The sequence below is a fragment of the Scyliorhinus torazame genome, chromosome 13 (genome assembly GCF_047496885.1).
Source record: "Scyliorhinus torazame isolate Kashiwa2021f chromosome 13, sScyTor2.1, whole genome shotgun sequence".
Lineage (NCBI taxonomy): Eukaryota > Metazoa > Chordata > Chondrichthyes > Carcharhiniformes > Scyliorhinidae > Scyliorhinus > Scyliorhinus torazame.
The window spans coordinates 102,278,312-102,306,040 of NC_092719.1; the positions used below are offsets into that span (position 1 = coordinate 102,278,312).

Here is a 27,729-nt window from a genome sequence, read left to right on the forward strand (position 1 = left end):
ATACGGGGTAGATTATTTAGGACAGAGATGAGGCGAAATTTCTTCATCCAGAATGTGGTCGGTCTGTGGAATTCGTTGCCACAGGAAGTAGTTGAAACAGTGTATGGTTTCAAGAAGCAGTTAGACACAGCACTTAGGGCGAAGAGGATGAAAGAATACGGGTAAAATGGGATTAGGCTATTGAGTTGGATGATCAGCCATGATCATAATGAATGGCGGAGTGGGCTCGAAGGGCCGAATGGCCTCCTCCTGCTCCTATTTTTTCTATGTTTCAATTGCACAATGTCCCTTTGCCCACTGGGCCCAGTGGGGAAACTAAAATTGTTTAGTTGTTGTGACTTCTCTTCCCATTTCTTTACTTTGCAGGTAGGTTTGGTTCAATGGGAATTGTCATTGATCATTTCATTGTGCCAGTTGCCAACCTGGAGCAGTTGCTGCAGTCAATTAAGTTGCTGTAGGATCTACTGTTGTTGCTAAAATAGTATTGTGTCTGCTTGGTAACACAGCTCGTCTCCTTCAGTTCATTACCATCTGCGAATGTATCATCTAGTAACAAAGGAACAGGGAGAATTAATGGACAATCACGTTGGCAACCAGTCCAAATCTAGAACATCAGCAGCAAATGGCATTGAGTAATGGAACAGAATTTTTTTTTTCTGTTCAGATCTTACAGATACGTTTACGGTAATCTGGACTTGGCCTGTATTTTCAGGATAAATGGCCCCAGTCACCTCACTGGCTCCAGCCACCTCACTGGCTTCAGCCTGACAGGGTCCACTGACAGGGGAAGCATCATTAGATAAGCAGGAATTAGGTGGCTGGTAGAAATGTGGTTGTGTTATCTGTCAAAGGAGAAACAAATTCCATCCCCTTCGCCCAACGCAGGACTCCCTTGAGCATCTCCCTCACCAGTGCTCAGCCCTGGGTTGATGTTTGATAACTTTGGATTTTGCCTGCTTGGTGCATCCCACACCACCCCCTCCATCTCTTCAATTGGAGGAGGGCTGAATGCAGACTGTAGACCCCATCAATGATACAAGAACAAACCTAGGCAGGAAGTGCACAGTGACAGCGACAAGGGGTGCTGTCAACGGGAAATCCGTTGGCGGTCCGTCCCCCGCCGAAAAACACGCGGCGGGGTGGTCGGTAATTCCTGCCCTAAGTGTGACACCGGTGCAGGATTCATGGACTTCTATGACAGCAAAACTGACGATGCACCTGGACTGATTCAATGACCGTTAAGGGGCTAGCATCAGTGCCACTAGAACATAAAACATACAGTGCAGAAGGAGGCCATTCGGCCCATCGAGTCTGCATCGACCCACTTAAGCCCTCACTTCCACCCTATCTCCATAACCCAATAACCCACCTAACCTTTTTGGTGACTAAGGGCAATTTGTGAAAGCACAATTGCTTCACAGCTCTAGGGTTCCAGGTTCGATTCCGGCTTGGGTCACTGTCTGTGCGGAGTCTGCACATCCTCCCCGTGTGTGCGTGGGTTTCCTCCGGGTGCTCCGGTTTCCTCCCACAGTCCAAAGATGTGCAGGTTAGGTGGATTGGCCATGACAAATTGCCCTCTGTGTCCAAAATTGCCCTTGGTGTTGGGTGGGGTTACTGGGTTGTGGGGATGGGGTGGAGGTGTTGACCTTGGGTGGGGTGCTCTTTCCAGGAGCCGGTGCAGACTCGATGGGCCCAATGGCCTCCTTCTGCACTGTAAATTCTATGATATGATCATAGCCAATCCACCTAACCTGCACGTCTTTGGACTGTGGGAAGAAACCGGAGCACCTGGAGGAAATCCACGCAGACAGGGGGCGAACGTGCAGACTCCGCACAGACAGTGACCCAGCGGGGAATCGAACCTGGGACCCTGGCGCTGTGAAGCCACAGTGCTAGCCACTTGTGCTACCGTGCTGCCCCCTAATGGAATATAATAGATTCCAATGGGAAATGGTGCGGGATTTGCCGTGTTTACGATTGACACTCAGGAGGCTGACAAGCTGCAGCTGCATATACACACTGCACACCCCACACACACCATCCCAGCCAACAAGATGGCAGCAAGGATAGGGGCACCCCGTTTCACTGACGCCGAGCTTGAGACCCTGTTAGATGCCATGGAGGAGAGACAGGCAACCCTGTACCCCATCCTGGGATGGAGGATGGCAGCGGCTGCCGTTAGCCACATCTCGGCGCAGGTGGGAGACGTCGTCAGCGCCGTGGACAATACCGCTAGGACCGGTCAGCAGTGCAGGAAGAAACTGGACGACCTCCTCAAGGCTGCCAGGCTGGGTCAGCTGCACTGTGCCCCAAGCACCAACCCCCGTCCCACATACTCGTAACCCCACTCTCCCCACACCCGAAGGGCAGCCAAATCCTCACCTTTCACCACAATCTGGCACCCATACTGGTCGCCATGACCGGGTGCCCTGGCCACAGAAACCAGCAGCTACCCACCCCCTGGGCTGCATGCATCGGAATGTCTAACACTGCGTTTTCTGTTTCCTCCCTCCACAGGAAAAGCCCGTGCATAACCGCTGGAAGCGGGAGAAGACTGGAGGGGGACTGCCGGACCTGTGGCCCCTCACCGCAGCAGAGCAGAGGGCTTTGGTCGGCCGGCCCGAAAATAGGGCAGTCGCTTGGGTGGAGGTCAGCATTGGGCAAGCAAGAGAGACCCCACTGAGTTGCGGTTCCCCGTGGCGTGTGGGCCACCCCCACCCCCCATACCACCCCCACACCACCTTCGCACCACCTTATTCCCGCCACCACTCCCACAACAACCTCGCTCCACCATCACTACCGCCACTACTCCTCCTTCCCCAACACCCCCCCTCCCAACACACCACCACCACCTCCACTCCGGCCCCGGCCCTTGGTTTCATCATGCGTCTTGTCTTTTGTCTTTCAGGAGTTGCTGGTGATGGGGCAGGCCTTTTTGGTGTCCCCCGACCCCAGCCACAGCCACCGCCAGAACCTCAGGTACCAACCAGTGATGAGGACAACACTGACACAGACAGGAGCCATCGACCCGAATCTCAGGAGAGGCGAGCGACCCTGTACTCCGGCATGGGAAGGAGGCTGCTTGTGTCCGAGGACGACATGGATATCCGGTCACAGCTGTCTCCAACACCTTCCACCATCCCAGAGACACACACCTCGGTTGGGCATGTTAGTGAAGAGGCTCCTGGGACACTATCTGGTGCGCACCACACAGCTGCTCCGGTACAGCAGGTGGAGGTAGGAACTCCCGAGGGGGCGGCTGGTTGGAGGGTGTGCCGACCCCAGGGACTAGCTGCCATCCAGACAGGTTCAGGCTTCCAGAAAGGACGGTCCCATCGATTGTGGAGATGCAGTCGCAAAGCCAGGGACTACATGAGGGGTTGTCGGCGAGCGTCCAGTTCCTGCAGATGCATGTGGAGGGGTCCAACCTCGTGCAGGAGCAGGAGGTGATGCCAGCCATGTGTGCCACCTAGGCCAACACCGCACTGGTGGAGTGCGCGGTGGAGGCCTTGGGCCGAGGGCTTCGACCATGGATCAGCATGTCCAAAGCCTGGGACACTCTGTGCGGGCGGCAGCCGAGGTCCAGGACAGGGCTGCCCTCTCACATTCAGCTAATTGCCAGGGCCACCTGGACATTTCAGCTGCACCCCTGAGCATGGCCACGTCACAGCAGGTCATGGCTGAGACCATTGGCAGCATTGCCATGGCCAGGTCGCAGAGGGAAATGGCACAGTCACTGGCTGATGTGGCACAGACCCGGAAGGTGGTGGCACAGTCGCAGCGTGATGTGGCGCAGTCCTAGTCAGAGGTAGTCTACTCCAAACATGCAGACCCTGGTCGAGATGACAGCAGACCTCCAGGACTGGCAGCTGCACACATGGAGTAGCCCGGGGGCCATTGGGCATCCCGAGGGAGGAGGAGGTGATGGGGTCTGTGTTGGTGACTCCTGCAGGGGACGCAACACTGCAGCACCTCGGAATCCTCCCTCATGTCCCTGGTGTATAATATGGTCAGCGGGCAGAACAGGACGGCACCACGCACCCTGGGACACCTGAGCAGCTGCCGGGCCCATCCAGACCCAGTCACCTCAGAAGACGGCCGCCAAAGGGGACCCAGGTCAAAGAGTGGTAATCGACAGGGTGGTGAAGAAGGCATTCAGCATGCTAGGTTTTATTGGTCAGTATATTGAAGACAGGAATTGGGACGTCTTGTTGAAGTTGTACAAGACATTGGTAAGACCACACATGGAATACTGTGTTCAGTTCTGGTCACCCTATTATGGGAAGGATATTGTCAAACTAGAAAGTGTGCAGAAGGGATTCATGAGGATGCTACCAGCACTTGATGGCCTGAGTTATAAGGAGAGGCTGGATAGGCTGGGACCTTTTTCCTTGGATCATAGGAGACTATGGGGTGATCATATAGAGGTCTATAAAATAATGAGGAGCATAGATAAGGTAGATAGTCGACATCTTTTCCCAAAGGTAGAGGAGTCTAGATGGACAGGGCATAGGTTTAAGGTGAGAGGAGAGAGATACAAAAGAGGACAGAGGGGAAATTTATTCACACAGAGGGTGGTGAGCACCTGGAAAGGGCTGCCCGAGGCAGTGGTAGAGGTGGGTACAATTTTTTTCCTTTAAAAAACAGTTCGACAGTTGCACGGGCAGGGTGGGTTCAGAGGGATATGGGCCAAATGTGGGAAGTAGGACTAGGTTAGTGATAGAAACTGGGCGACATGGACAAGCTGGGCCAAAGGGCCTGTTTCCATGCTGTAAACATCTATGACCCTATGACACAGCTGGCCGTTTCCACTCCTGATGTATCGTCTGGGTGTGGTGAATGTCTTCACCATAATGCATGACACTGTAACCATTGTATCCACCTAACGTAACCTATGACCTGGAAGTGGTGATACAAGCTGCTTCCAGGTACTGTACTGTAACCCCGGTGGGCTCCGCCTCTGGCTCCGCCCTCACCGGGGCCATATATAACCTGGCCACCTGCGGGTGGCACTCATCTGCACAACCGACTCTGGCTAGGCACGTTCACGACTAATAAAGCCTTATGTTCACTCGCGCTCTTGGCCTCTTGGTGAATTGAATTTATTAGTCGTCGACAGCACCATGGAAGCCGCTCTAAAGTCAGACAGGCTCGAACTTGACGCCCGCGCGTCCGAAGCCAAGGAAATATTTGAACATTGGCATCGATACTTCGAGGCCTACATCGACTCCTCCACAACGGCTCCCTTGGAGACCCTCAAACTGCAACTCCTCCACGCTCGGTGTGAGCCCTCGAATCTCAGTAATGATTGAGAAAGCGGCCACGTACGAGGAGGCGGTTGCAACCCTCAAGGAGCACTTCATGAAGCCCGTAAACATGGCGTTCGCTAGACACCTCCTCACTACTCGCCGTCAACGTGCCGGAGAATCGCTGGACGAGTATCTGGAAACCCTGACTCTACTCGTGAGGAACTGCAGCTATCGAGATGTGACGATGGAGGAGCATATGAACTCACAGATCCGGGACACCTACGTGGCGGGGGTCTGCTCGAACTATATTAGGCAGCGCCTGCTGGAAAATGGAACCTCCGACCTGCGGGACATGGTAAAGCTAGCTACCTCGCTAGAGGTGACCTACCAGAACCTTAGCGTGTTCCCCGCAGGCTCGGCGAACCCCTCGTGGACACTATAGTCACGGCCCCCGTCGGACCCGCCTACGTCGCAGGCCTGCGCCGCGCGTCTGCCAGCCAGCCCGGAGAACTGCAGTGCTACTTCTGCGGCCAGGGCCAACACACCCGGCAGCGTTGCCCAGCCCTCTCAGTGACGTGCAGCGACTGCGAGAAAAAGGGGCACTATGCGAGAGTCTGTCTGGGCCGACCTAAAGCCCAGAAATCGAAAACGCACCAGGCCCGACCTATGGACTTGCATCCCCATAGACCCCGCAATATGGCTGCATGACTGCCCGGAACGCCCCCTCCAGATGCGTCATCGGCATCGTGCGAATCGTGGGGGCTGCCATCTTGGCCGCCGGCCCCAGCACCGACCAACACATGCGACCGATGGGGGCGGACATCTTAGTCGCCATCTTCAATCCCATCCGACACGTGCGACACATGGGGGCCGCCACCTTGTGACTCCACCGACCACGCAGGCAACCCGCAGCTGGGCGCGGTGACCCTCGACCAGTCGCAGCCGAAACCGTTAAAGAACTCCATGATGGTCGTCCGGGTCAACGGGCACGAGACCCCCTGGCTCTTCGACTCCGGGAGCACGGAGAGCTTTGACCGCCCCGACACGGTAAGGCGCTGCTCCCTCCGCACCTACCCCGCCTCACAAACAATCTCCCTTGCCTCCGGGTCTCATTCGGTCCAGATCCGGGGGTACTGTATAGCCAATCTCGCGATGCAGGGCACTGAGTATACCCGCTTTAAGCTCTACATCCTCCCCCACCTCTGCGCCCCCCCTACTGCTCGGATGGATTTTCAGTGTAATCACCGAAGCCTGACCCTACAGTTCGGCGGACCCTTGCCACCCCTCACAGTGTGCAGCCTCGCAACCCTCAAGGTCTCCCCCACTTCACTCTTTGCGAATCTCACTCCTGACTGTAAGCCCATTGCCACCAGGAGCAGGCAGTACAGCTCGCTAGACATAGTATTTATCAAGTCGGATATCCAACGACTGTTGAGTGAAGGGATCGTAGAGGCCAGCAACAGCCCCTGGAGAGCACAAGTGGTGGTCGTCCGGACCGGGGAAAAGAACCGGATAGCTGTGGACTACAGCCAGACAATTAACCGGTTCACGCAACTGGATGCGTACCACCTCCCCCGCAAAGCGGAGATGGTCAACCAGATCGCACAGTACTGTGTGTTCTTCACAGTCAATCTGAAGTCGGCCTACCACCATCTCCCAATCCGCCTGGAAGAGCGCCACGACACTGCCACTGAAGCAGCCGGCCAACTCTTCCACTTCCTCAGAATTCCCTTCGGTGTCACTAATGGGGTCTCGGTCTTTCAGAGAATGATGGACCGAATGGTGGACCAGTATGGTTTGCGGGCGACATACCTGTACCTGGACAATGTGACCATCTGCGACCATGATCAGCAGGACCATGACGCCAACCTTCAGAGGTCAGAGGTTCCTCCAGGCCATCCAATCCCTCAATCTTGCATACAACAAAGAAAAGTGTGTCTTCCGTACTACCCGACTGGCCATCCTCGGCTACGTCGTGGAGAACGGAGTCCTAGGGCCTGACCCCGACCTTATGCACCCCCTCACAGAACTCCCCCTCCCCACAGCCTCAAGGCCCTAAAACGATGCCTGGGGCTGTTCTCCTATTACTCCCAGTGGGTCCCCAACTACGCAGACAAAGCCCGCCCACTTATTCAAACCACCAATTTCCCCCTGACGGATGAGGCCTGCTCGGCCTTCAGCCGCATCAAGGCCGACATCACCAGGGCCGCAATGCACGCGGTGATGAGTCCGTCCCCTTCCAGGTCGTGATCGATGCGTCAGACGTCACCCTAGCCGCCACCCTCAACCAGGAAGGCAGGCCAGTAGCATTCTTCTCTAGGACCCTCCCCGCTTCCGAAATCCGACACTCATTGGTCGAGAAGGAAGCACAAGCCATCATGGAAGCGGTGCGGCATTGGAGGCACTACCTAGCTGGTAGGAGGTTCACCCTCGTCACCGACCAGCGGTCGGTCGCCTTCATGTTCGACAACGCACAACGGGGCAAAATTAAAAATGACAAAATCCTGAGGTGGAGGATCGAACTCTCCACCTACAATTATGATATCAAGTATCGTCCTGGGAAGCTCAACGAGCCCCCAGATGCTCTGTCCCGCGGCACATGCGCCAGCGCGCAAGATGACCGACTTCGGGCTATCCATAATGACCTCTGTCACTTGGGGGTCATCCGGCTTACCCAGGAGGTCAAGGCAATGACCAGGGACTGTCAAGTCTGCGCGGATTGCAAACCGCACTTCTACCGGCCAGACAGTGCCCACCTGGTAAAGGCCTCCCTGCCCTTTGAACGCCTAAGTATCGATTACAAAGGGCCCCTCCCCTCCACCAACCGTAATATGTATTTTCTCACCGTCATCGACGAGTACTCCCGCTTCCCCTTTGCTGTCCCCTGCCCCGACATGACCTCGGCCACGGTTATAAAGGCACTGCACAGCATCTTCACACTGTTCGGATTCCCTGCCTACAACCACAGCGACTTGGGTACATCGTTCATGAGTGATGAGCTACGCCAATACCTGCTCAGCAAAGGCATCGCCTTGAGCAGGACTACGAGCTATAACCCGCAGGGAAACGGGCAGGTGGAGAGGGAGAATGCGACGGTATTGAAGGCCGTCCTTCTGACCCGCAAGTCTAGAAGTCTCCCAATCCCCCGCTGGCAGGAGGTCCTCCCCGACGCCTTCCACTCCATCAGATCACTCCTCTGCACAGCCACGAATGAGACCCCTCACAATCGTTTGTTTATCTTCCCCAGGAAGTCCATCTCCGGGGTCTCGCTTCCATCTTGGCTGTCAACTCCGGGACCTGTCCTTCTCCGGAGGCACATGAGGAGCCATAAGACTGACCCCCTGGTCGAGAGGGTCCAGCTGCTCCACGCCAACCTCAGTACGCCTACATCGCGCACCAGGAGGAACGGCAAGACACCGTCTCCCTACGAGACACCAGCTGGTTCCCCTGCCAACACGACCCCCCCGCTACCCGCCCACACCCCCAGCACCGCGTACGCCCCCCTGGGTCTCCTGTACTGTCCCGCGCCGCCACTGCCGCCACCCACTGTCATAATATACGCCAGTATATCATGGTGCAGACACACACACTGATGGACACACAGCAAGACCAATCAACACACACAACACCGCAGCCAATCACCAGTTAGAACACACTCACTATATAGACAGAGGGTATCAGAGTTCCTGCTCATTCGGGATGCAGCCTCTCAGAAGGACAGAGCTTACAGCTTACAGCACAGATCTTCACCATGTGCTGAGTGCATAGACTGGTTAGGACAGGCATAGGTCTTTAGTTTAATCTAACATCGTGTTAACCCACAGTGAAAGTATGTTCAACAGTTTCTAACTTAATAAAATGGTGTTGTACTATTTTAACTATTTCACCTGAGGAAGGAGCAGCGCTCCGAAAGCTAGTGACATCGAAACAAACCTGTTGGACTTTAACCTGGTGTTGTAAGACTTCGTACTGTGCTCACCCCAGTCCAACGCCGGCATCTCCACATCAGTACTATTTTAAGTGTTGGTGGCCTGTATGTGTTCCACGGATCCAGAGCACCCAACACATCACCGACCACCCCATCTACCCCCACACCCCAACTGTCTCCGACTGAGGCTCCAGCTCCAGACACAACGCCCCTCGAGTCACCACCTGCAACAACCGTGCCCGCAGCACCGCCAGAGCTCAGGAGGCAGGAGGTCGAAGAGAACGATCTGGCCTCCAGAGAGACTGAATATGTAATGACCCCACGTCACCCCCGCTGGACTTGATTTTTAACAGGGGGTGAATGTGATGAATGTATTCACCATAATGCATGACACTGTAACCATTGTATCCACCTAATGTAACCTATGACCTGGAAGTGGTGATACGAGCTGCTTCCAGGTACTGAACTGTAACCCCGGTGGGCTCCGCCTCGGGCTTCGCCCTCACCGGGGCCAGAAATAACCTGTCCACCTGCGGGTGGCACTCATCTGCACAACCGACTCTGGCTAGGCAAGTTCACGACTAATAAAGCCTTATGTTCACTCGCTCTCTCGGCCTCTTGGTGAATTGAAGGTATATCACTGGGGATCCACCTAGACATAGCGTTAGGGCCCGTAAGGGCAGAAAGGTAGACACCAGTTAAGTTGGCACGGGTGCAGGGCACAGTTTAGCGATAGAGCACAAATCTGTACGTATGTTTTCACATTAAACACCTGTGCACAATGTTACAACCTGCCTCGGTTTGCTGTCAGAAGGGTGTGAGGGGTGGGTTGATCTGGGTTGGCTGCAGAGGGGGCGCAGGGGAGTGGGTTTGGCTCGGGGACCGCAGTTCAGCCATTGCTCACCACTCTGGTGTCCCACCCCAACCCACATTCCCCCTCCCCCCCCCTCCACCGTCCCACCTCCACCACTCCAGGGACCTGATGGGACCTGGTGATGGAATGGCCAGCTCACATGCAGGGATTACACAGTTGGACGGTGGAAAGTGCTACAGTGGGCAGGAATCAGACGTTGTCAAACGATGCAGAGCACCAGAATTTATCCTAGAGCAGGTTGTCATCATCCTCCATCCCATGGACCATACCCGCTGTTACAGCCAACCCAGGGCTTGCACCCCATAATGCGGCAGGTATGTATCACAAAGGGGGCTGCGGGGGGGGGGGGGGGGGGGGGGGGGGGGGGGCTGTGGTGGTGGGAAGTGGTGTCCGTGTCCCTGGCCAGTCGCCCCACCAATCGGTGAACCTGGAGATGATCAGACTGTCCCGTGTGCGTTGGTCCTGGCGCACACATTGTGCGGCCTCCCGTGCCCTGCCCATCCTCCCCATTCCCCACATCCTCCTCGTCGGACGAGGACTGGTGTTCATCCTCCTTCTCCAGCACATCCCCTCCACTGCACGATATTGTGGAGGATGCAGCAGGCTACCAAGGTGCTGGCGAACCTCCCAGTGCCATTCTGGACGGCCGTGCCAAAGCGGTCCAGGTACTTGAATCACATCTTCAGGATGCCGAAGCACCGCTTGATCTTGCCGTGGTTGCGTCATGGGTATCATTGTAGCGGGTCTCCGCGTTGATCTGTGGTTTCCGAACAGGCGTCATCAGCCATGACCGCAGCGAATAACCCCTGATGCCCAAGGGGGTGCACCTTGAAGAGGCCAGAAACCGTTGAGTGTGGCAGGATGAAGGCGTCCTGCACACTGCCCAGGTATTGGGCGCAGACGTGCATGATGTGCAGCTGATGGAACCCCTTTCGATTTGTGTAGAGTGGCCGTAGGGCAACATGCATGCTGCCAATCATCCCCTGGACCGGGGCATGTTGGCGATGGCGACGAATCCCGCTGCCCAGGCATCCTGGTGGACTTGGTCCACATTGAAATAGATGCATTGTGCTGACTGGACATGTAGGGTCTCCGTGACGGCGTGGCCAGTTGGGTGCAATGGGGTAGAGAGTCGGGGCTGGGGTGTGGGGGTGGTGGGGTGGGGGCACCCATATGGCCGGTGGCTCTCTGCAGAACCAGGAGCCAAAATGGGTGGTCAGTGGGGGTTGCAGCAAGATGGCTGCCTTGCAGGCCGCCGCAACTGTGGTCCGTGCCTGAACATCGCCCTGGTCCTATGGGTTGTCACCCCAGCACCAAGCCCGTCTCCACGTCATCCCACCACTCTCCCGCCTCAGGCCCTGGTAGCCCGGTCAGTGTCAGGACCGGCAGCCCACGGTCGCGCCTCTCCATGTCCTACCTTCTCTATCTCCCTCATTAGCCACGGCGCCTGTTTCTCGATTTTTAAAATCGCAAGTGAACCTCGCATCGGGAATTCCCCCCAGTGGAGAATCATGGAGGCCCCGGTGAGTGCCGCTCAGGACTGCTAATGATATGGAAACAGTGTTTACTGTACGTGTAGAAGGAACCACACCCTGCCCCCTTTTCACTTGTTCAAACTCTAGTGGAATTCTTTTTTAAAATAAACTTAGAGTACCTAATTCTTATTTTTCCAATTAAGAAGCAATTTTAGCGTGGCCAATTCACCTAACCTGCACATCTTTTTAGGTTGTGGGGGTGAGACCATGCAGACACGGGGAGAATGTGAAAACTCCACATGGACAGTGACGCCACTGTTAAGGCACCGGAGAATTGCGATTTGGTGTTAACCCAGCGCCCGGCACGTTTTCGGTGTCGGAATTGATTCATCCCCTACTTGCCTTTCCCGATTTTGGTGTCGGCTGACAAGAGAATCCTGCCCCAGGAATCTGAACCTTCTTGTGTGAGAACTGTGTACTGATTTATGTGAAATGTAGCAACTGGTCGAAATAAAAATCAATTAATCACATGATATGAGAAAAGCCGCAGCTCGAGACAGTAGCATCAGAGACATGTTATAAGAGAAACATCAGTAACTTCCAACCTATTTTATTTACTAGCATTTGTAACAAATAATACTTTATTTACGAGCTGAACTGTTACTTCATGCTTGTATTCTAACCAAAGTCTGGAGTAGAACTGGAGAACTCCCACGCTTCCGCCACGTGACCGCGAACTGTGTGATCACATGACCAGTAGTCTACGATTTTCACCATTTTGTTTAACTTGTCCTTTTATCCGTCCTTTGGTCTTGCACCATGAAATCTTTTTACCATTTATCTCTCCTGCTGGCCTCTCGATAACAGATCTTCCTTTTTGTTCTTCTTTCCAACTTCCCCCTTTCCACTTGTTCAAACCCTTTTGCAATTCTTTTAAAAAATAAATTTAGAGTACCAATTTTGTTTTCTCCCAATTACGGGGCAATTTTAGTGTGGCCAATTCACCTACCCTGCACATCTTTTTGGGTTGTGGGGGTGAGACCCACGCAGACACAGGGAGAAAGCGCAAACTACTACACGGACAGTGACCCGGGCCCGAAGTCGAACACGGGTCCTCGGTGCCGCGAGGCAGCAGAACTAACCACTGTGCCACTGTGCTGCGCTTACCCTATTGCAATTCTGACTTTTCCCAGTTCTGATCGAAGTTCACAGACCTTCAGCTTTGACAAAGAGTGATCCAGACTCGAAATGTTAGCTCCCTTTTCTCTCCACAGATGCTGTCAGATCTGCTGAGATTGTCCAGTATTTTCTAGTTTTGTTTCAGATTCTAGCATCTGCAGTAATTTGCTTTTAACTTCCAACCTTGTCTTAAATGCAGGACAGCAGTGTTTTGAGGTGGATATTAAAATTTTCACAAGTTGTTTTGAGTATCCAAAGTACAAGTGAACTGGGGCCTAACTGGTCTGTTTCATTTTCCTTCCGAGATAGTACCTCCCGCAAAGAGACACATCAGAGACTCGTACCTGCTTGAAAGCTGAGTTGTAAGGTAAGTGCGTACAACAACTGTTGCAATAAAGACCTGCGAGAATGAATCAAAGCACAATCATTAAGTGAAGATCTGATACACGGGCATTTCTGTTAATAATAGAAATTGAAGAATCCAAAGCTGAGGCATTGACAGACTTTGCTGTGGTTTAACTATGCAATCTAGTTTAGTGATTTTGCTTTGTCCACATTTAATTTGCTAAAAGCTGCACCAACATCACCCATTGTTAAACTCATTGTGGGAGTTGCCTGTTCATGAATTTACATTGGAACCCTTTCCTCTCAACCGAAGGAACACAAAAAGGTGGTAAATAAGGAGACTTCTTCCAACAGTCCATGTGCAACCTAGAGGGAAAGTGATTGTAGCCATTTAAATAGCAGTGTTTGACTGAAAGTTCCCAAAGATCTTTTGTGAAGATTTGGTGAAATTGGGTTTTTACTGAAAAGCTGCGTAATGGCAGTTCTGTGAAAGGGAGATACTGCTTCAATTATAAATTTAAAATAAAAGATTAATGCAAAGCACAAATAAGAGATAACACTCATTCATCCTCATAAGACCATGGTTCTACCTGTGACTCACTGTCATACAAACAGGGTCACTTGCAAAGTTACACACACACAGGTACATCAATGGCTCACTCTGACTACACTTGAGCTATAATATCAGATAGCATTGAGGGGTAGCAACATATTAGATTGGGGGGGATTGGGTGCAGTGGTAATGTCACTGGACTAGTAATCCAGAGGCCCAGGCTCATGCTCTGGGGACATTGGTTCAAATCCCACACACTAACTGGCGGAATTTGAATTCAGCGAATAAATCTGGAAGTGAAAGCTAGTCTCAGTAATGGTGACAAAGAAAATAACTTTGCGTGTTGTAAAAAAAACCATCTGGATCACTAATGTCTCTTAGAGAAGTAAATCTGACCTCCACGTGACTCCAGATCCACAGCAATGTGGTTGTCTCTTAACTGCCCCTTTGAAATGGTCAAACAAGATACTCAGTTGAAGGGCAATTAGGTATGGGTGACAAGGCTGTGCCAATGATGCCCACATCCCATGAAAGCATAAAAAGATGAAGAAAAACCTCTGGGGATTCTCACATTATCTTTGTGGTGGGACAGTGTTAAAGATAGGAGAGTAATCTTACCAGGCAGCAGCTGAGCTCCACCATGCCAGGTTCAGCAAATCGGCAGCTGTTGGCTTAAGCAAATTGTAAAGAACATGTCAGAGGTTTCCATCAGTAGAAAGATACAGCTCCATCATTTTGATTACCCCTTAAAGAACAATGCGCAGAGTTAGTGGAGTTAGTGGAATATATTTTTCCTAAATCAGCTGAAGACCTGGAAACAGGAAGTAGTGGTGATTTTTTTTGGATTAGAAAGGGTTTCTACTTAGGTGTATTGAAGCGTTTCCCTGAAGAGTTGCGAATGTTGAAGCATGCAGGCATGTCTTTGTTGGTTTCTTTAAGCCTTGCAGCAAAGAAGTGATTGGAATGTTGGGGAACCGTGGCTCATTCTTGCTTTACACTGATGATTACTGCAAAGGCATAAGACATAAGACCATGGGCGAAATTCTCCGGTATCGGCGCGATGTCCGCCGACCGGCTCCAAAAACGGCGCAAATCAGTCGGGCATCGCGCAGCCCCAAAGGTGCGGAATCCACCGCATCTCGAGGGGCCCAGCCCTAACCTTGAGGGGCTAGGCCCGCGCCGGACAGATTTCCGCCCCGCCAGCTGGCGCAAAAATGACATTGCCGGGCGGCGCATGCGCAGGAGCGTTAGCGGCCGCTCACGGCATCCCCGCGCATGCGCTGTAGAGGGAGTCTCTTCCGCCTCCGCCATGGTGGAGACCGTGGCGAAGGCGGAAGGAAGGTGTAAATTACATTCTGCTGTTTGAAGCCTAAGTAGTGTGAGTCATCTCAGTTTATCTGGGTTATGTATAAAAGGGGCTGGTTTAGCACAGTGAGCTAAACAGCTGGCTTATAATGCAGAACAAGGCCAGCAGCATTCAATTCCCGTACCAGCCTCCCCGAACAGGTGCCAGAATGTGGCGACTAGGGGCTTTTCACAGTAACTTCATTGAAGCCTACTTGTGACAATAAGCGATTATTATTATAAAACAGAGGCATAAAGTGCACACTCAGTAAGCTTTGAGCATGGTGAAGTCAAGACAGCCTGAGTGAGAGAGAGCCCGAGTGGGGATTGGAACTTGGTAATTTGGAGCAGGGCGGTAATTCAGTGCAAAGTGTGAGGAGGAGCTTTTCCCCTTTTGTTTTATTTTCTTTCTTCTAGCTTTTCAGGAGCGGAGCAGAGATGAGTGGTTCGCCCAACCAAACTTAGCAGTTTGGATCAGAAATGGGCTAGCTGGAAGAAGACAAAGGGTGGTGGTTGATGGGAAGTGTTCAGACTGGAGTCCAGTTACTACTGGTGTACCACAAGGATCTGTTTTGGGGCCACTGCTGTTTGTCATTTTTATAAATGACCTGGAGGAGGGCGTAGAAGGATGGGTGAGTAAATTTGCAGATGACACTAAAGTCGGTGGAGTTGTGGACAGTGCGGAAGGTTGTTACAAGTTACAGAGGGACATAGATAAGCTGCAGCGCTGGGCTGAGGTGGCAAATGGAGTTTAATGCAGAAAAGTGTGAGGTGATTCATTTTGGAAGGAATAACAGGAAGACAGAGTACTGGGCTAATGGTAAGATTCTTGGCAGTATGGATGAGCAGAGAGATCTCGGTGTCCATGTACATAAGGATCCCTGAAAGTTGCCACTGAGGTTGAGAGGGTTGTTAAGAAGGCGTACGGTGTGTTAGCTTTTATTGGTAGAGGGATTGAGTTTCGGAGCCATGAGGTCATGTTGCAGCTGTACAAAACTCTGGTGCGGCCGCATTTAGAGTATTGCGTGCAATTCTGGTCGCCGCATTATAGGAAGGATGTGGAAGCATTGGAAAGGGTGCAGAGGAGATTTACCAGAATGTTGCCTGGTATGGAGGGAAGATCTTATGAGGAAAGGCTGAGGGACTTGAGGCTGTTTTCGTTAGAGAGAAGAAGGTTAAGAGGTGACTTAATTGAGGTATACAAGATGATCAGAGGATTGGATAGGGTGGACAGTGAGAGCCTTTTTCTTGGATGGTGATGTCTAGCACGAGGGGACATAGCTTTAAATTGAGGGGAGATAGATATAAGACAGATGTCAGAGGTAGGTTCTTTACTCAGAGAGTAGTAAGGGTGTGGAATGCCCTGCCTGCAACAGTAGTGGACTCGCCAACACTAAGGGCATTCAAATGGTCATTGGATAGACATATGGACGATAAGGGAATAGTGTAGATGGGCTTTAGAGTGGTTTCACAGGTCGCCGCAACATCGAGGGCTGAAGGGCCTGTACTGCGCTGTAATGTTCTATGTTCTATGTTCTAACGGCATCTTGGGAAGGTAAGTGGGTAAACGGTGAATCTGAGGTTTAGACTGGGGAGAAACTGAAGAGTGATGTCACAGGAACGCTGTGATTAGATTGGCCAAGAGGGGACCTACTGGTAAGTAGTGGTGACTGGTAAGTAGTTTTATTTTATTTTCATTTGTCAATCTTTTTGTTTTTCTTTTTCTTTTTGGAATTGTAGTTGTATAAGTTAATCTAAGGTTTAAGACATGGCAGGAGATCCAGACCCTCGTGTCATTCCCCTCGTGTGCAATGTGGGAGTTCAGGGACACGTCCACTGTCCCTGGCTCCTTCACGTGCAAGAAGTGTGTCCAACTGCAGGTCCTGTTAGACCATTTGATGGCTCTGGAGCTGCGGATGGACTCACTTTGGAGCATCCACGATGCTGAGGAGGTTGTGGACAGCACGTTTCGCGAGTTGGTCATAGCGCAGATAAAGAGTACTGAGGAAGATAGAAAATAGGTGACCATCAGACAGAGGAAGAGTAGGAAGGCAGTGTAGGGGCCCCCTGTGGTCAACTCCCTCCAAAATAGGTATACTGTTTTGGATACTGTTGGGGGAGATAGCTCACCAGGGGAAGGCAGAAGTAACCAGGTTCATGACACCGCAGCTGGCTCTGTTGCGCAGGGGGGCAAGAAAAAGAGTGGTAGAGCTTTAGTGATAGGGGATTCGATTGTAAGGGGAGAGGACAGGCATTACTGCGGACGCAAATGAGACTCCAGGAATGTATGTTGCCTCCCGGGAGTAAGGATCCTGGATGTCTCAGAGCAGCTGCAGGACATTCTAAAGGGGGAGGGTGAACAGCCAGCTGTCGTGGTGCATATAGACACCAACGATATAGGTAAAAAACGGGATGAGGTCGTACATGCTGAATTTAGGGAGTTAGGAGATAAACTAAAAAGTAGGACCTCAAAGATAGTAATCTCGGAATTGCTACCAGTGCCACATGCTAGTCAGAGTAGGAATGACAGGATAGACAGGACGAATGTGTGGCTTGAGAGATGGTGCAGGGGGGAGGGATTCAGATTTTTGGGACATTGGAACTGGTTTTGGGGGAGGTGGAAACATTACAAATCGGACGGTCTACACCTGGACAGGACTGGATCCAATGTCCTCAGGGGGTTGTTTGCTCGGCTGTTGGGGAGGGTTTAAACTAACGGGTCAGGGAAATGGGAACCAATGCAGGAAATCGGAGGGTAGTAAAGAGAGGATAGAAACAAAAGTCAGTAAGGAGAAAAGTGGAAGGCAGAGAGACAGATTGAACTGTGTTTATTTCAATGCAAGAGGCCTAACGGGCAAGGCAGATGAACTCAAGGCATGGATATGTACATGGGACTGGGATATTATATCTATTACTGAAGCCTGGTAAAGAAGGGGCAGGACTGGCAGCTCAATGTTCAGGGGTACAGATGCTACAGGAAAAAGAGAGAACAGGAGTTACGAGACGAGTTGGAGTTGGGTTTTTGATTAGGGACAGTATCACAGAGAGAGGATATATCCGAGGGTTCGCCCACTGAGTCTATATGGTGTTATGGGCGAGGTGTTTTCAGAACCCCAAAATGTATCATGGAATTCAACCAAACTCTCCCTTCAATGGATTTGTTGCTTTTCCTAGCACACGGCTTTTTCCCGAGGTGTGGGATTACAATTATGGACACGTGGGTTTTTAAACACAAAACACTGTTTATTCCATGAACTCAACTTAACATCTTAAATAAACATTGGATCTCTTAACACCCCTTGCTTCAAAGATAACTCAGAAAATATTGCAACAGTAAATAACTCCTTGAAATGTTTCTTCAAACTTCCAAGAGACTTACCACCTTTAAACAAAATCACATCAGGTTAAAGGTTTTACTATTATGAGTTTAAATCACCCAAATGATCCAGATATGGTCTTTTATGGCAGACATCACAGCAAATCCAGCTCACTGCAAAACACAGACACTTTTCAAACTGAAACTAAAAACCTGCAGCTCTCTGGAAACACACAAACACATACCAGCTCTTTTTCCTGCAAACCGGCTGACCTGAGCTCAGCCCCACCCACTCTCTGACATCACTGTTTTCTTAAAGGTACATTGCTTAAACATCCATGTCTTAAAGGTACCCTCACATGACAATGGGTAGAACTGAAAAATAAGAAGGGTGAGATCACTTTGATAGGTCTGTACTATAGGCCCCCTATAGTACACCCCCTATTTGGGTGAGAATGTAGGAGGCATGGTTAGTAAGTTTGCAGATGACACCAAGATTGGTGGCATAGTGGATAGTGAAGAAGGGTATATAAGATTTCAACAGGATCTTGACCAATTGGGCTAGTGAGCCGATGAATGGCAGATGGAGTTTAATTTGGATAAATGTGAGGTGATACATTTTGGTAGGTCAAATCAGGGCAAGACCTACCCAGTTAATGGTAGGGAGTTGGGGAGAGTAACAGAACAAAGAGATCTGGGGGTACAGGTTCATAGATCCTTGAAGGTGGAGTTGCAGGTGGACAGGGTGGTGAAGAAGGCATTCGGCATGCTAGATTTTATTGGTCAGAATATTGAATACAGGAGTTGGGACGTCTTGTTGAAGTTGTACAAGACATTAGTAAGACCACACATGGAATACTGTGTTCAGTTCTGGTTACCCTATTATAGGAAGGATATTGTTAAACTAGAAAGAGTGCAGAAGAGATTTACGAGAATGCTACCAGCACTTGATGGTCTGAGCTATAAGGAGAGGCTGGATAGGCTGGGACATTTTTTCCTGGAGCATAGGAGGCTTAGGCGTGATCTTATAGAGGTCTATCAAATAATGAGGGGCATAGATAAGGTAGATAGTCAACATCTTTTCCCAAAGGTAGAGGAGTCTAGAACTAGAGGGTATAGGTTTAAGGTGAGAGGGGAGAGATACAAAAGAGACCAGAGGGGAAATTTCTTCACACAGAGGGTGGTGAGCATCGGGAACGGGCTGCCCGAGGCAGTGGTAGAGGCGGGTACAATTTTTTCCTTTAAAAAACAGTTAGACAGTTACATGGACAGGGTGGGTATAGAGGGATATGGGCCAAATGTGGGCAAGTGGGATGAGCTCAAACTGGGCGGCATGGACCAGCTGGGCCGAAGGGCCTATTTACATGCTGTAAACATCTATGACTCTATTTCTTTTTTTTTTAACAAACAATTTTATTGAGGTATTTTTTGGCATTGTAAACAGTTACAGATAACAGAAATGTGCAAACATCAATATAAAAGCAATACTTCAATCAAACCATACTGCACATGCCCGCTCCACTCCCCGAGACACTACCTGCCTATTTATCCCTCCTACTCTAGTCTAATCTCCCCCCTCTTCCTTTCCCCCCCTGACCCCCCCACCCCCCACACCTGCTGATGTTCACTCTCCCGCGAAGAAGTCGATGAATGGTTGCCACCTTCGGGCGAGCCCCAGTACAGATCCCCTCAAGGCGAACTTAATTTTTTCCATACCCAGAAAACCTGACATGTCCGAAAGCCATAGTTCGGTCTTCGGGGGTTTCGAGTCCCTCCATGCCAGCAGTATTCGCCGCCGGGCTATTAGGGAGGCAAAGGCCAGAACATCTGCCTCTTTCTCCCCCTGGACTCCCGGGTCTTGCGAAACCCTGAAAATTGCCACCCCTGGACTCATCACCACCCTTGTTTTCAGCACCTGGGACATGACCCCGCAAATCCCTTCCAGTACCCCCTAAGCTTAGGACATGCCCAAAACATGTGAACATGGTTCGCTGGTCCTCCCGCGCATCTAGCGCACTTGTCCTCTACCCCAAAGAATTTGCTCATCCGAGCTACCGTCATGTGGGCCCGGTGTACAACCTTGAATTGAATCAGGCCGAGCCTGGCACATGTTGCGGTTAAGTTTACCCTACTCCGAGCTTCCGCCCACAGCCCGTCCTCCATCTCCCCACCAAACTCCTCCTCCCATTTGAGTTTCAGTTCCTCCGTCTGGGACTCTTCCCCCTTCATGAGCACCTTGTAGATATCCGAGACTCTACCCTCTCCTCCTTCTCCTCTAGAGACTATTCTGTCCTGGATCCCTATTGGCGGGAGGCGTGGGAAGGATGGGACCTGTCTGCGTACAAAGTCCCGCATCTGTAAGTACCGAAAGTAATTTCCCCTTGCCAGCCCAAATTTCTCCTCCAAGCCCCTCAAACTCGCAAAGTTCCCCTCCAGGAACATATCGCCCACCCTCCCCACCCCCGCCCGCCATCATGTTCGAAACCCTCCATCCATGTTCCCGGGGGCGAATCGATGGTTATCACATATTGGAGCCCAGACAGACGGTGCGTCTGTCCCCCCCCCCCAAACATGCCTCCTCTACTGGCCCCATATCCGCAGGGCCGCCCCCACTACCGGGCTGGTGGAGTACCTGGCCGGCGACAGCGGGAGGGGAGCCGTGACCAGGGCTGCCAAACTGATGCCCCTGCACGAAGCCGCCTCCACTCGCTCCCAGATAGATCCCGTACCCACCATCCACTTCCTTATCATGGCTATTTTAGCCGCCCAGTAGTAGTTGATCAGACTCGGCAATGCCAGTCCCCCTCGCTGCGGCTCCTTTCAAGCATCGCCTTCTTCACCCGTGGGGATTTTCCTGCCCAGACAAAGCTCATGATGATTTTGCCAGTCCTTTTGAAGAAGGACCGTGGGATAAAGATCAGGAGGCACTGGAAGATGAACAGAAATCTAGGGAGGATTATCATCTTTACAGTCTGCACCCTCCCCGCCAGTGACAGCGGGAGTGCATCCCATCTCCGAAACTCCCTCTTCATTTGTTCCACCACCCTAGTCAAATTTAACTTATGCAACCTGCCCCAGCCTCGTGCCACCTGTATCCCCAAGTACCACAAACTTTCCTCCACCAGCCTAAATGGCAGCTCCTTCAGTCTATTCTCCAGGCCCCTTGCCTGCACCACAAACATCTCACTCTTGGCCATATTTAATTTGTACCCTGAAAACCGGCCGAACTTCCTCAATGTTTCCAGTATATTTTCCATCCTGGCCAGTGGGTCCGACACGTACAGGAGCAGGTCGTCCGCATAGAGAGAGACCCTATCTTCCACCGCTCCCCCCCCCCCCCCCCCCCCCCCCCGCCCTAGTCATTCCATTACACCCCTTCGCAGCTCTCAACGCCATCACCAACGGCTCTATGGCCAGCGCGAACAGCAACAGGGAGAGTGGGCACCCTTGTCTGGTCCCGCGGTATAGTCTGAACTAATCTGACATTATCCTGTTCGTCCTAACGCTAGCTTTTGGGGCCTGGTACAATAGTCTGACCCAATTAAATAGTCCCTCCCTGAACCCAAACCGTCCAAGCACCTCCCACAAATAGCCCCACTCCACCCGGTCGAAGGCATTCTCAGCATCCATTGCTACCACTACCTCCACCTCCTTGCCCGTCGGGGGCATCATGATCACATTAAGCAATCTTCTCAAGTTAGCTGTCAGCTGCCTGCCTTTCACAAACCCTGTCTGATCGTCCCCAATCACCTCCGGTACGCAGTCCTCAATTCTAATTGCCAGGACCTTGGCCAGGAGCTTGGCATTCACATTGATCAGGGAGATTGGCCTGTATGACCCGCAGGATTCCGGGTCCTTGTCCCGCTTCAGTATCAGCGAGATGGTGGCTTGCGCCATCGTCGGTGGTAGGGTCCCTCTGTCCCTTGCCTCATTAAAAAACCTTGTCAGGACCGGTCCCACTATCTCCGAGAACGTCTTGTAAAACTCTACTGGGTATCCATCCGGTGCCGGGACTTTCCCCGACTGCATGGCCTTTAGGCCCCCCCAATACCTCCTCCGCTCTAATCGGGGCCCCCAGCCCGTCCACTAGTCCCCTGCCTACTTTTGGGAAGGTTAGTCCATCCAGGAACCTTTTCATCTCCAGCTCTTCTGGAGGTTCTGAAGTGTACAGCTTACTATAGAAGTCCCGAAATACCTTATTCAGTCCTGCTGGGTCCTCCGCTCTGTTCCCCTGCCCATCAACCACTCTACTTATTTTCCTGGCCACCTCCCTCTTCCTGTGTTGCTGCGCTAGCAATCTACTGGCCTTCTCCCCATGCTCATACACCACTTCCCTCGCCTTCCTAAGTTGTTCCATGACTCTACTCGTGGATAGCACCCCCAGTTCCGCCTGCAATCTCCGTCTCTCCGTGAGTCGGTCCTCCCCCGGGGACCCCGCATGCTCCTCATCTATCCGGTGAATTTCCCTAACCAATCTGTCCATTTCTGCTCTGTCTGCCCTGACCCTGTGAGCCCGAATTGAGATCAGCTCCCCCCTCACTACTGCCTTCAGCGCCTCCCACAGGGTCGCTGCTGAAACCTCCCCCGTATCGTTCACCTGCAAGTAATTTTGCATACACTTCCGAAGTCTCTCACACATCCCCTCCTCCGACAACAATCCTACGTCTAACCTCCGTTGCGGACGTTGGTAATTCGCCCCCCCCCCGACCTGCAGGTCCACCCAGTGCGGGGCATGGTCCGAGATAGTGATTGCCGAGTATTCCGTATTCTTTACCTCCCCTACACAGTCCCTGCTCATGATAAAAATATCAATCCTAGAATATACTTTATGAACATGCGAATAAAACAAGTAGCCCCTTCCCGTCGGCTGTCTGGCTCCCCATGGGTCCACAGCCCCCATTTGCTCCATGAACCCTTCAGCTCCCTTGCCATTGTTGGGAGTCTGCCCGTTCTGGGACATGACCGGTCCAGCCCCGGGTCAAGGACCGTATTAAAGTCCCCCCCCATTATCAACTTACTTGAGTCTTGGTCTGGGATCTTCCCCAGCACTCTTTTGATAAAGTCAATGTCGTCCCAGTTAGACGCATATATGTTCACCAGCACCACTCTTCTCCTCTCCAGCTTGCCCCTTACCATAAGTAATCTGCCCCGCTGTCTGCGACTACGCCCTCCGCCTCAAATTGAACCCACTTATTGATCATAATTGCTACCCCCTGGACTTAGAATCCAAGTCCGAGTGGAAGACCTGGCTGATCCAGCCCTTCCTTAGCCTAGTCTGGTCAGACACTTTCAGATGTGTCTCCTGCAACATAATTACGTCCGCCTTTAGAGCCCGCAAATGCACAAACACATGTGCCCTTTTAACTGGCCCATTTAGTCCCCTGACATTCCAGGTGATCAGCCTGGTTGGATACGTGGAGGTTTGGGAGGCCAAGAACAAAAGAATACTCATTCTTCTCCCATGTGCATAAAGTGTACTACCAAATTGACATCTTTATTTTAGATAAGACATTGCTGGCGGGGGTGGTGAATGTTGAGTACGCGGTGATTATGGTGTCAGATCACGCCCCGCAGTGGGTGAGTAAGGGGGGAGGGGGCAAGCGCCCGCAATGGAGGTTAGATGTGGGGCTGTTGGCGGTGGATGAGGTGTGTGAGCGGGTGAGGGAGGCCATCCGGAGGTATGTGGAGATAAACGATACGGGGGACGTTTTGGCAGCACGGTATGGGAGGCGTTGAAGGCAGTGGTGAGAGGGGAGTTCATCTCGATACGGGCACAGAGGGAGAAGGCGGAGCGGGCGGAGATGGATAGATTAGTGGAGGAGAATCTTCTCGTGGACAGGAGGTACTCCGAAACTCCGGAGGCGGGGCTGCTGAAGGAGCGACAGAAGCTGCAGTTGGAGTTCGGGTTGCTATCTACGGGGAAGGCGATGGGGCAGCTGAGAAGGGCGAGAGGGGCGGTGTTTGAATATGGGGAGAAGGCAAGCAGAATGATGACGTACCAGTTGAGGAAGCAGGAGGCGGTGAGGGAGATTGGGAAAGTAATGGACAAAGGGGAATACGGTCCTGGACCCGATAGGGGTGAACAAGGTGTTTAGGGACTTCTACAGCAGGTTATATGAGTCAGAAACCCCCAACCGGGGTGGAAGGGATGAGGTGGTTTCTGGAGGCATTAGAGTTCCCAAGGGTGGAAGAAAAGCTAGTGGAGGGTCTGGGCGCCCCAATTGGGCTGGTTGAAGTGGTGGAGGCGATGCAGTCGAGCAAGGCCCAGTGGAGTTCTATAAAAGGTTCTCGGGAGTGCTGGGGCCCTTGCTGGTAAGGGCGTTTAATAAGGCTAGGGAGCGCGTGGAGTGCTCCCCCCCCGCCCCGACGATATTGCAGGCCACGATTTCTCTTATCCTGAAGTGGGAAAAGGACCTGGAACAGTGTGGGTCGTACAAGCCAATCTCCCTGCTAAATGTAGATGCCAAGCTATTGGCCAAGATTCTGACCTCGAGAATGTTATCTTACGATATTTTAATTTTTTTAATAAACATTTTATTGAGGTATTTATGGTTTTACAACAACAACAAAATAAACAATGTAGATGAAATTATAAACATAGTGCAAAAGCCGTCTTCCTCCCTTACAGGTCCCACCTTTACTAACCCCTACTCTAAACTAAGCTAACCCCCAACCCCCCCCCCCCCCCCCCCCCCCTCTGCTGACGGTTAATTTTACCCAAAGAAGTCGACAAACGGCTGCCACCTCTGGGCGAACCCTGACATTGACCCTCTCAAGGCGAACTTGATTTTCTCCAAACAGAGAAAGTTAGCCAGGTCTCCGACTTCGGGGGCTTTGAGTGCCTCCAAGCTAATAATATCCGTCTCTGGGCTACCAGGGAAGCAAAGGCCAGAACGTCTGCCTCTTTCTCCTCCTGGATTCCCGGGTCTTCCGACACTCCGATAATCGGCACCTCTGGACTCGGGGCCACCCTTGTTTTTAACACCTTGGACATGACAGCCGCAAACCTCTGCCAGAATCCCCTAAGCTTCGGGCATGCCCAGAACATATAGACATGGTTCGCTGGTCCTCCCGCACACCTTGCGCACCTATCTTCTACCCCAAAGAGCCTGCTCATCTGGGCCACTGCCATGAGGGCCCAGTGAATGACCTTAAATTGTATCAGGCTGAGCCTGGCACAAGTTGTGGATGCGTTGACTCTACTCAACGCGTCCGCCCAGAGACCATCCTCTATCTCTCCTCCCAGCTCCTCCTCCCACTTGCGTTTCAACTTCTCGGTCTGCGTCTCCTCTGACCCCATGAGTTCCTTGTAAATGTCAGAAACCCTCCCTTCTCCCACCCACACTCTGGAAACTACCCTGTCCTGTATCCCGCTTGGTGGTAGGAGCGGGAAGTTTGAGATCTGCCTGCGTAGGAAGTCCCGCACCTGCAGGTACCTAAACTAATTTCCCCTCACCAATTCAAATTTCTCCTACAGTTCCCTCAGGCTAGAAAAGCTCCCCTCCATAAACATATCACCCATCCTCTCAATCCCTGCTCTCTGCCATCTCCGGAACCCTCCAATCAGCCTTCCGGGGAAAACCGGTGATTATTACAGATTGGAGACCACACCGAAGCTCCCTCCGCTCCCTTGTGCCTTCCCCATTGCCCCCAGACTCTCAGGGTCGCCACCACCACAGGGCTGGTGGAGTACCGTGCCGGCGGAAACGGCAGAGGTGCCGTTACCAACGCCCCCAAGCTGGTGCCCTTGCATGATGCCGCATCCACACGCTCCCATACCGACCCTCCCCCACCACCCAATTCCTGATCATGGCTATATTCACCCCCAATAATAATTACTAAAGTTCGGCAGCGCCAGCCCGCCCTCCCTCTGGCTCTGCTCAAGCATCCCTTTTTTTACTCGCGGGGTCTTACCCGCCCAGACAAAGCCAGAGATCACCTTATTGACCCGTTTAAAGAAGGACCGTGGAATAAAGATGGGGAGACACTGAAACACAAACAGGAATCTCGGGAGGACTGTCATTTTCACTGTCTGCACCCTCCCAGCCAGTGATAACGGGAGCATGTCCCACCTTCGAAAATCGTCCTTCATTTGGTCAACTAGTCGGGTCAAATTTAAATTGTGTAGCTGTTCCCATTCCCGTGCCACCTGGATGCCTAGGTATCGAAAGCTTCCCCCTACCACCCTAAACGGCAGCTCCCCCAATAGACAATAGACAGTAGAATATTACAGCGCAGTACAGGCCCTTCAGCCCTCGATGTTGCGCCTCTCCTGCCCCCTTGCCTGGACCGCAAACATCTCACTTTTCCCCATATTTAGTTTCTACCCCGAAAACCTGCCAAATTCTCCGAAAATCCTCATAATTTCTTCCATCCCTTCTAGTGGGTCCAAAACATACAGGAGCATGTCGTCTGCGTAGAGCGAGACTCTGTGTTCCACTCCCCCCCCGGACCAGACCCTTCCAGCCCCTTGAGGTTCTCAGCGCAATTGCCAGCGGCTCTATGGCTAACGCGAACAGCAGTGGGGAGAGGGGGCATTCCTGTCTCGTCCCCCGATGCAGCCTGAAATAGTCCGATGTTGACCTGTTCATCCATACGCTCGCGACCGGAGCCTGATACAACAGCCTGACCCAGTCAATAAAGCCCCGTCCAAATCCAAACCGCCCCAGTACCGCCCACAGATATTCCCATTCCACCCGATCAAAAGCCTTTTCTGCGTCCATTGCGACAACTACCTCCACATTCCTACCATCTGGGGGCATCATAATCATATTTAACAACCTTCTTACATTGGCCGCCAACTGCCTACCCCTAACAAATCCCGTCTGGTCCTCCCCAATCATGCCCGGAACACAGTCTTTGATCCTAGAGGACAAGATTTTGGCCTGCAGTTTGGTGTCCACATTTAGTAGTGATATGGGCTTGTAGGACCCGCATAGCTCCGGGTCCTTGTCCCGCTTCAGGATCAATGAGATCGTGGCATGTGACATCGTCGGGGGAAGCACCCCACGTTCCCTTGCCTCATTGAATGTCCTCATCAACAGCGGCCCCAATATCCCAGAGAACTTTTCATAGAACTCCACACATACCCGTCTGGCCCCGGGGCTTTACCTGACTGCATGGCCTTCAGCCCTTCTGCTATTTCTTCCATCCCGATCGGAGCCCCCAGCCCTCTACCAACCCTTCGCCCACCTTCGGGAAATTCAGCCCCCCAAAAAAGTGCCTCATCCCCTCCGGCCCAGCTGGGGGTTCCGACTCATACAACCTACTGTAAAACTCCTTGAATGCCTTATTAACCTTTTGTAAGGGCCCCGAAGAATCCAGCATGAGTTTTAAGGATACAAAATAATAAAGTTTATTTACTATAACAATATATACATAGTAGTAGCAGTGACTTCCCTTGCTACCTTCTCCTTCCTCTTGGTTCCTGGACTGGCCAGCTTATTTATAGTAGGAGTTTCTCCGC

The 27,729-nt window shown here is 52.0% G+C and overlaps 1 protein-coding gene across 4 annotated transcripts in view; it reads right to left on the reverse strand.

The window, feature by feature from the left end:
* cacna2d2a (calcium channel, voltage-dependent, alpha 2/delta subunit 2a) overlaps positions 1-27,729 on the reverse strand; it is a 1,719,882-nt gene that overhangs the window by 62,875 nt on the left and 1,629,278 nt on the right. For all 4 annotated transcript variants that reach the window (XM_072472012.1, XM_072472009.1, XM_072472008.1 and 1 more), the window contains 3 exons: positions 14,222-14,274; positions 13,050-13,105; positions 423-546 (listed from right to left, as the gene is read on the reverse strand). In XM_072472012.1, the coding sequence (XP_072328113.1) occupies positions 423-546; positions 13,050-13,105; positions 14,222-14,274 (233 nt within the window). The remainder of the gene's footprint in view (positions 1-422; positions 547-13,049; positions 13,106-14,221; positions 14,275-27,729) is intronic.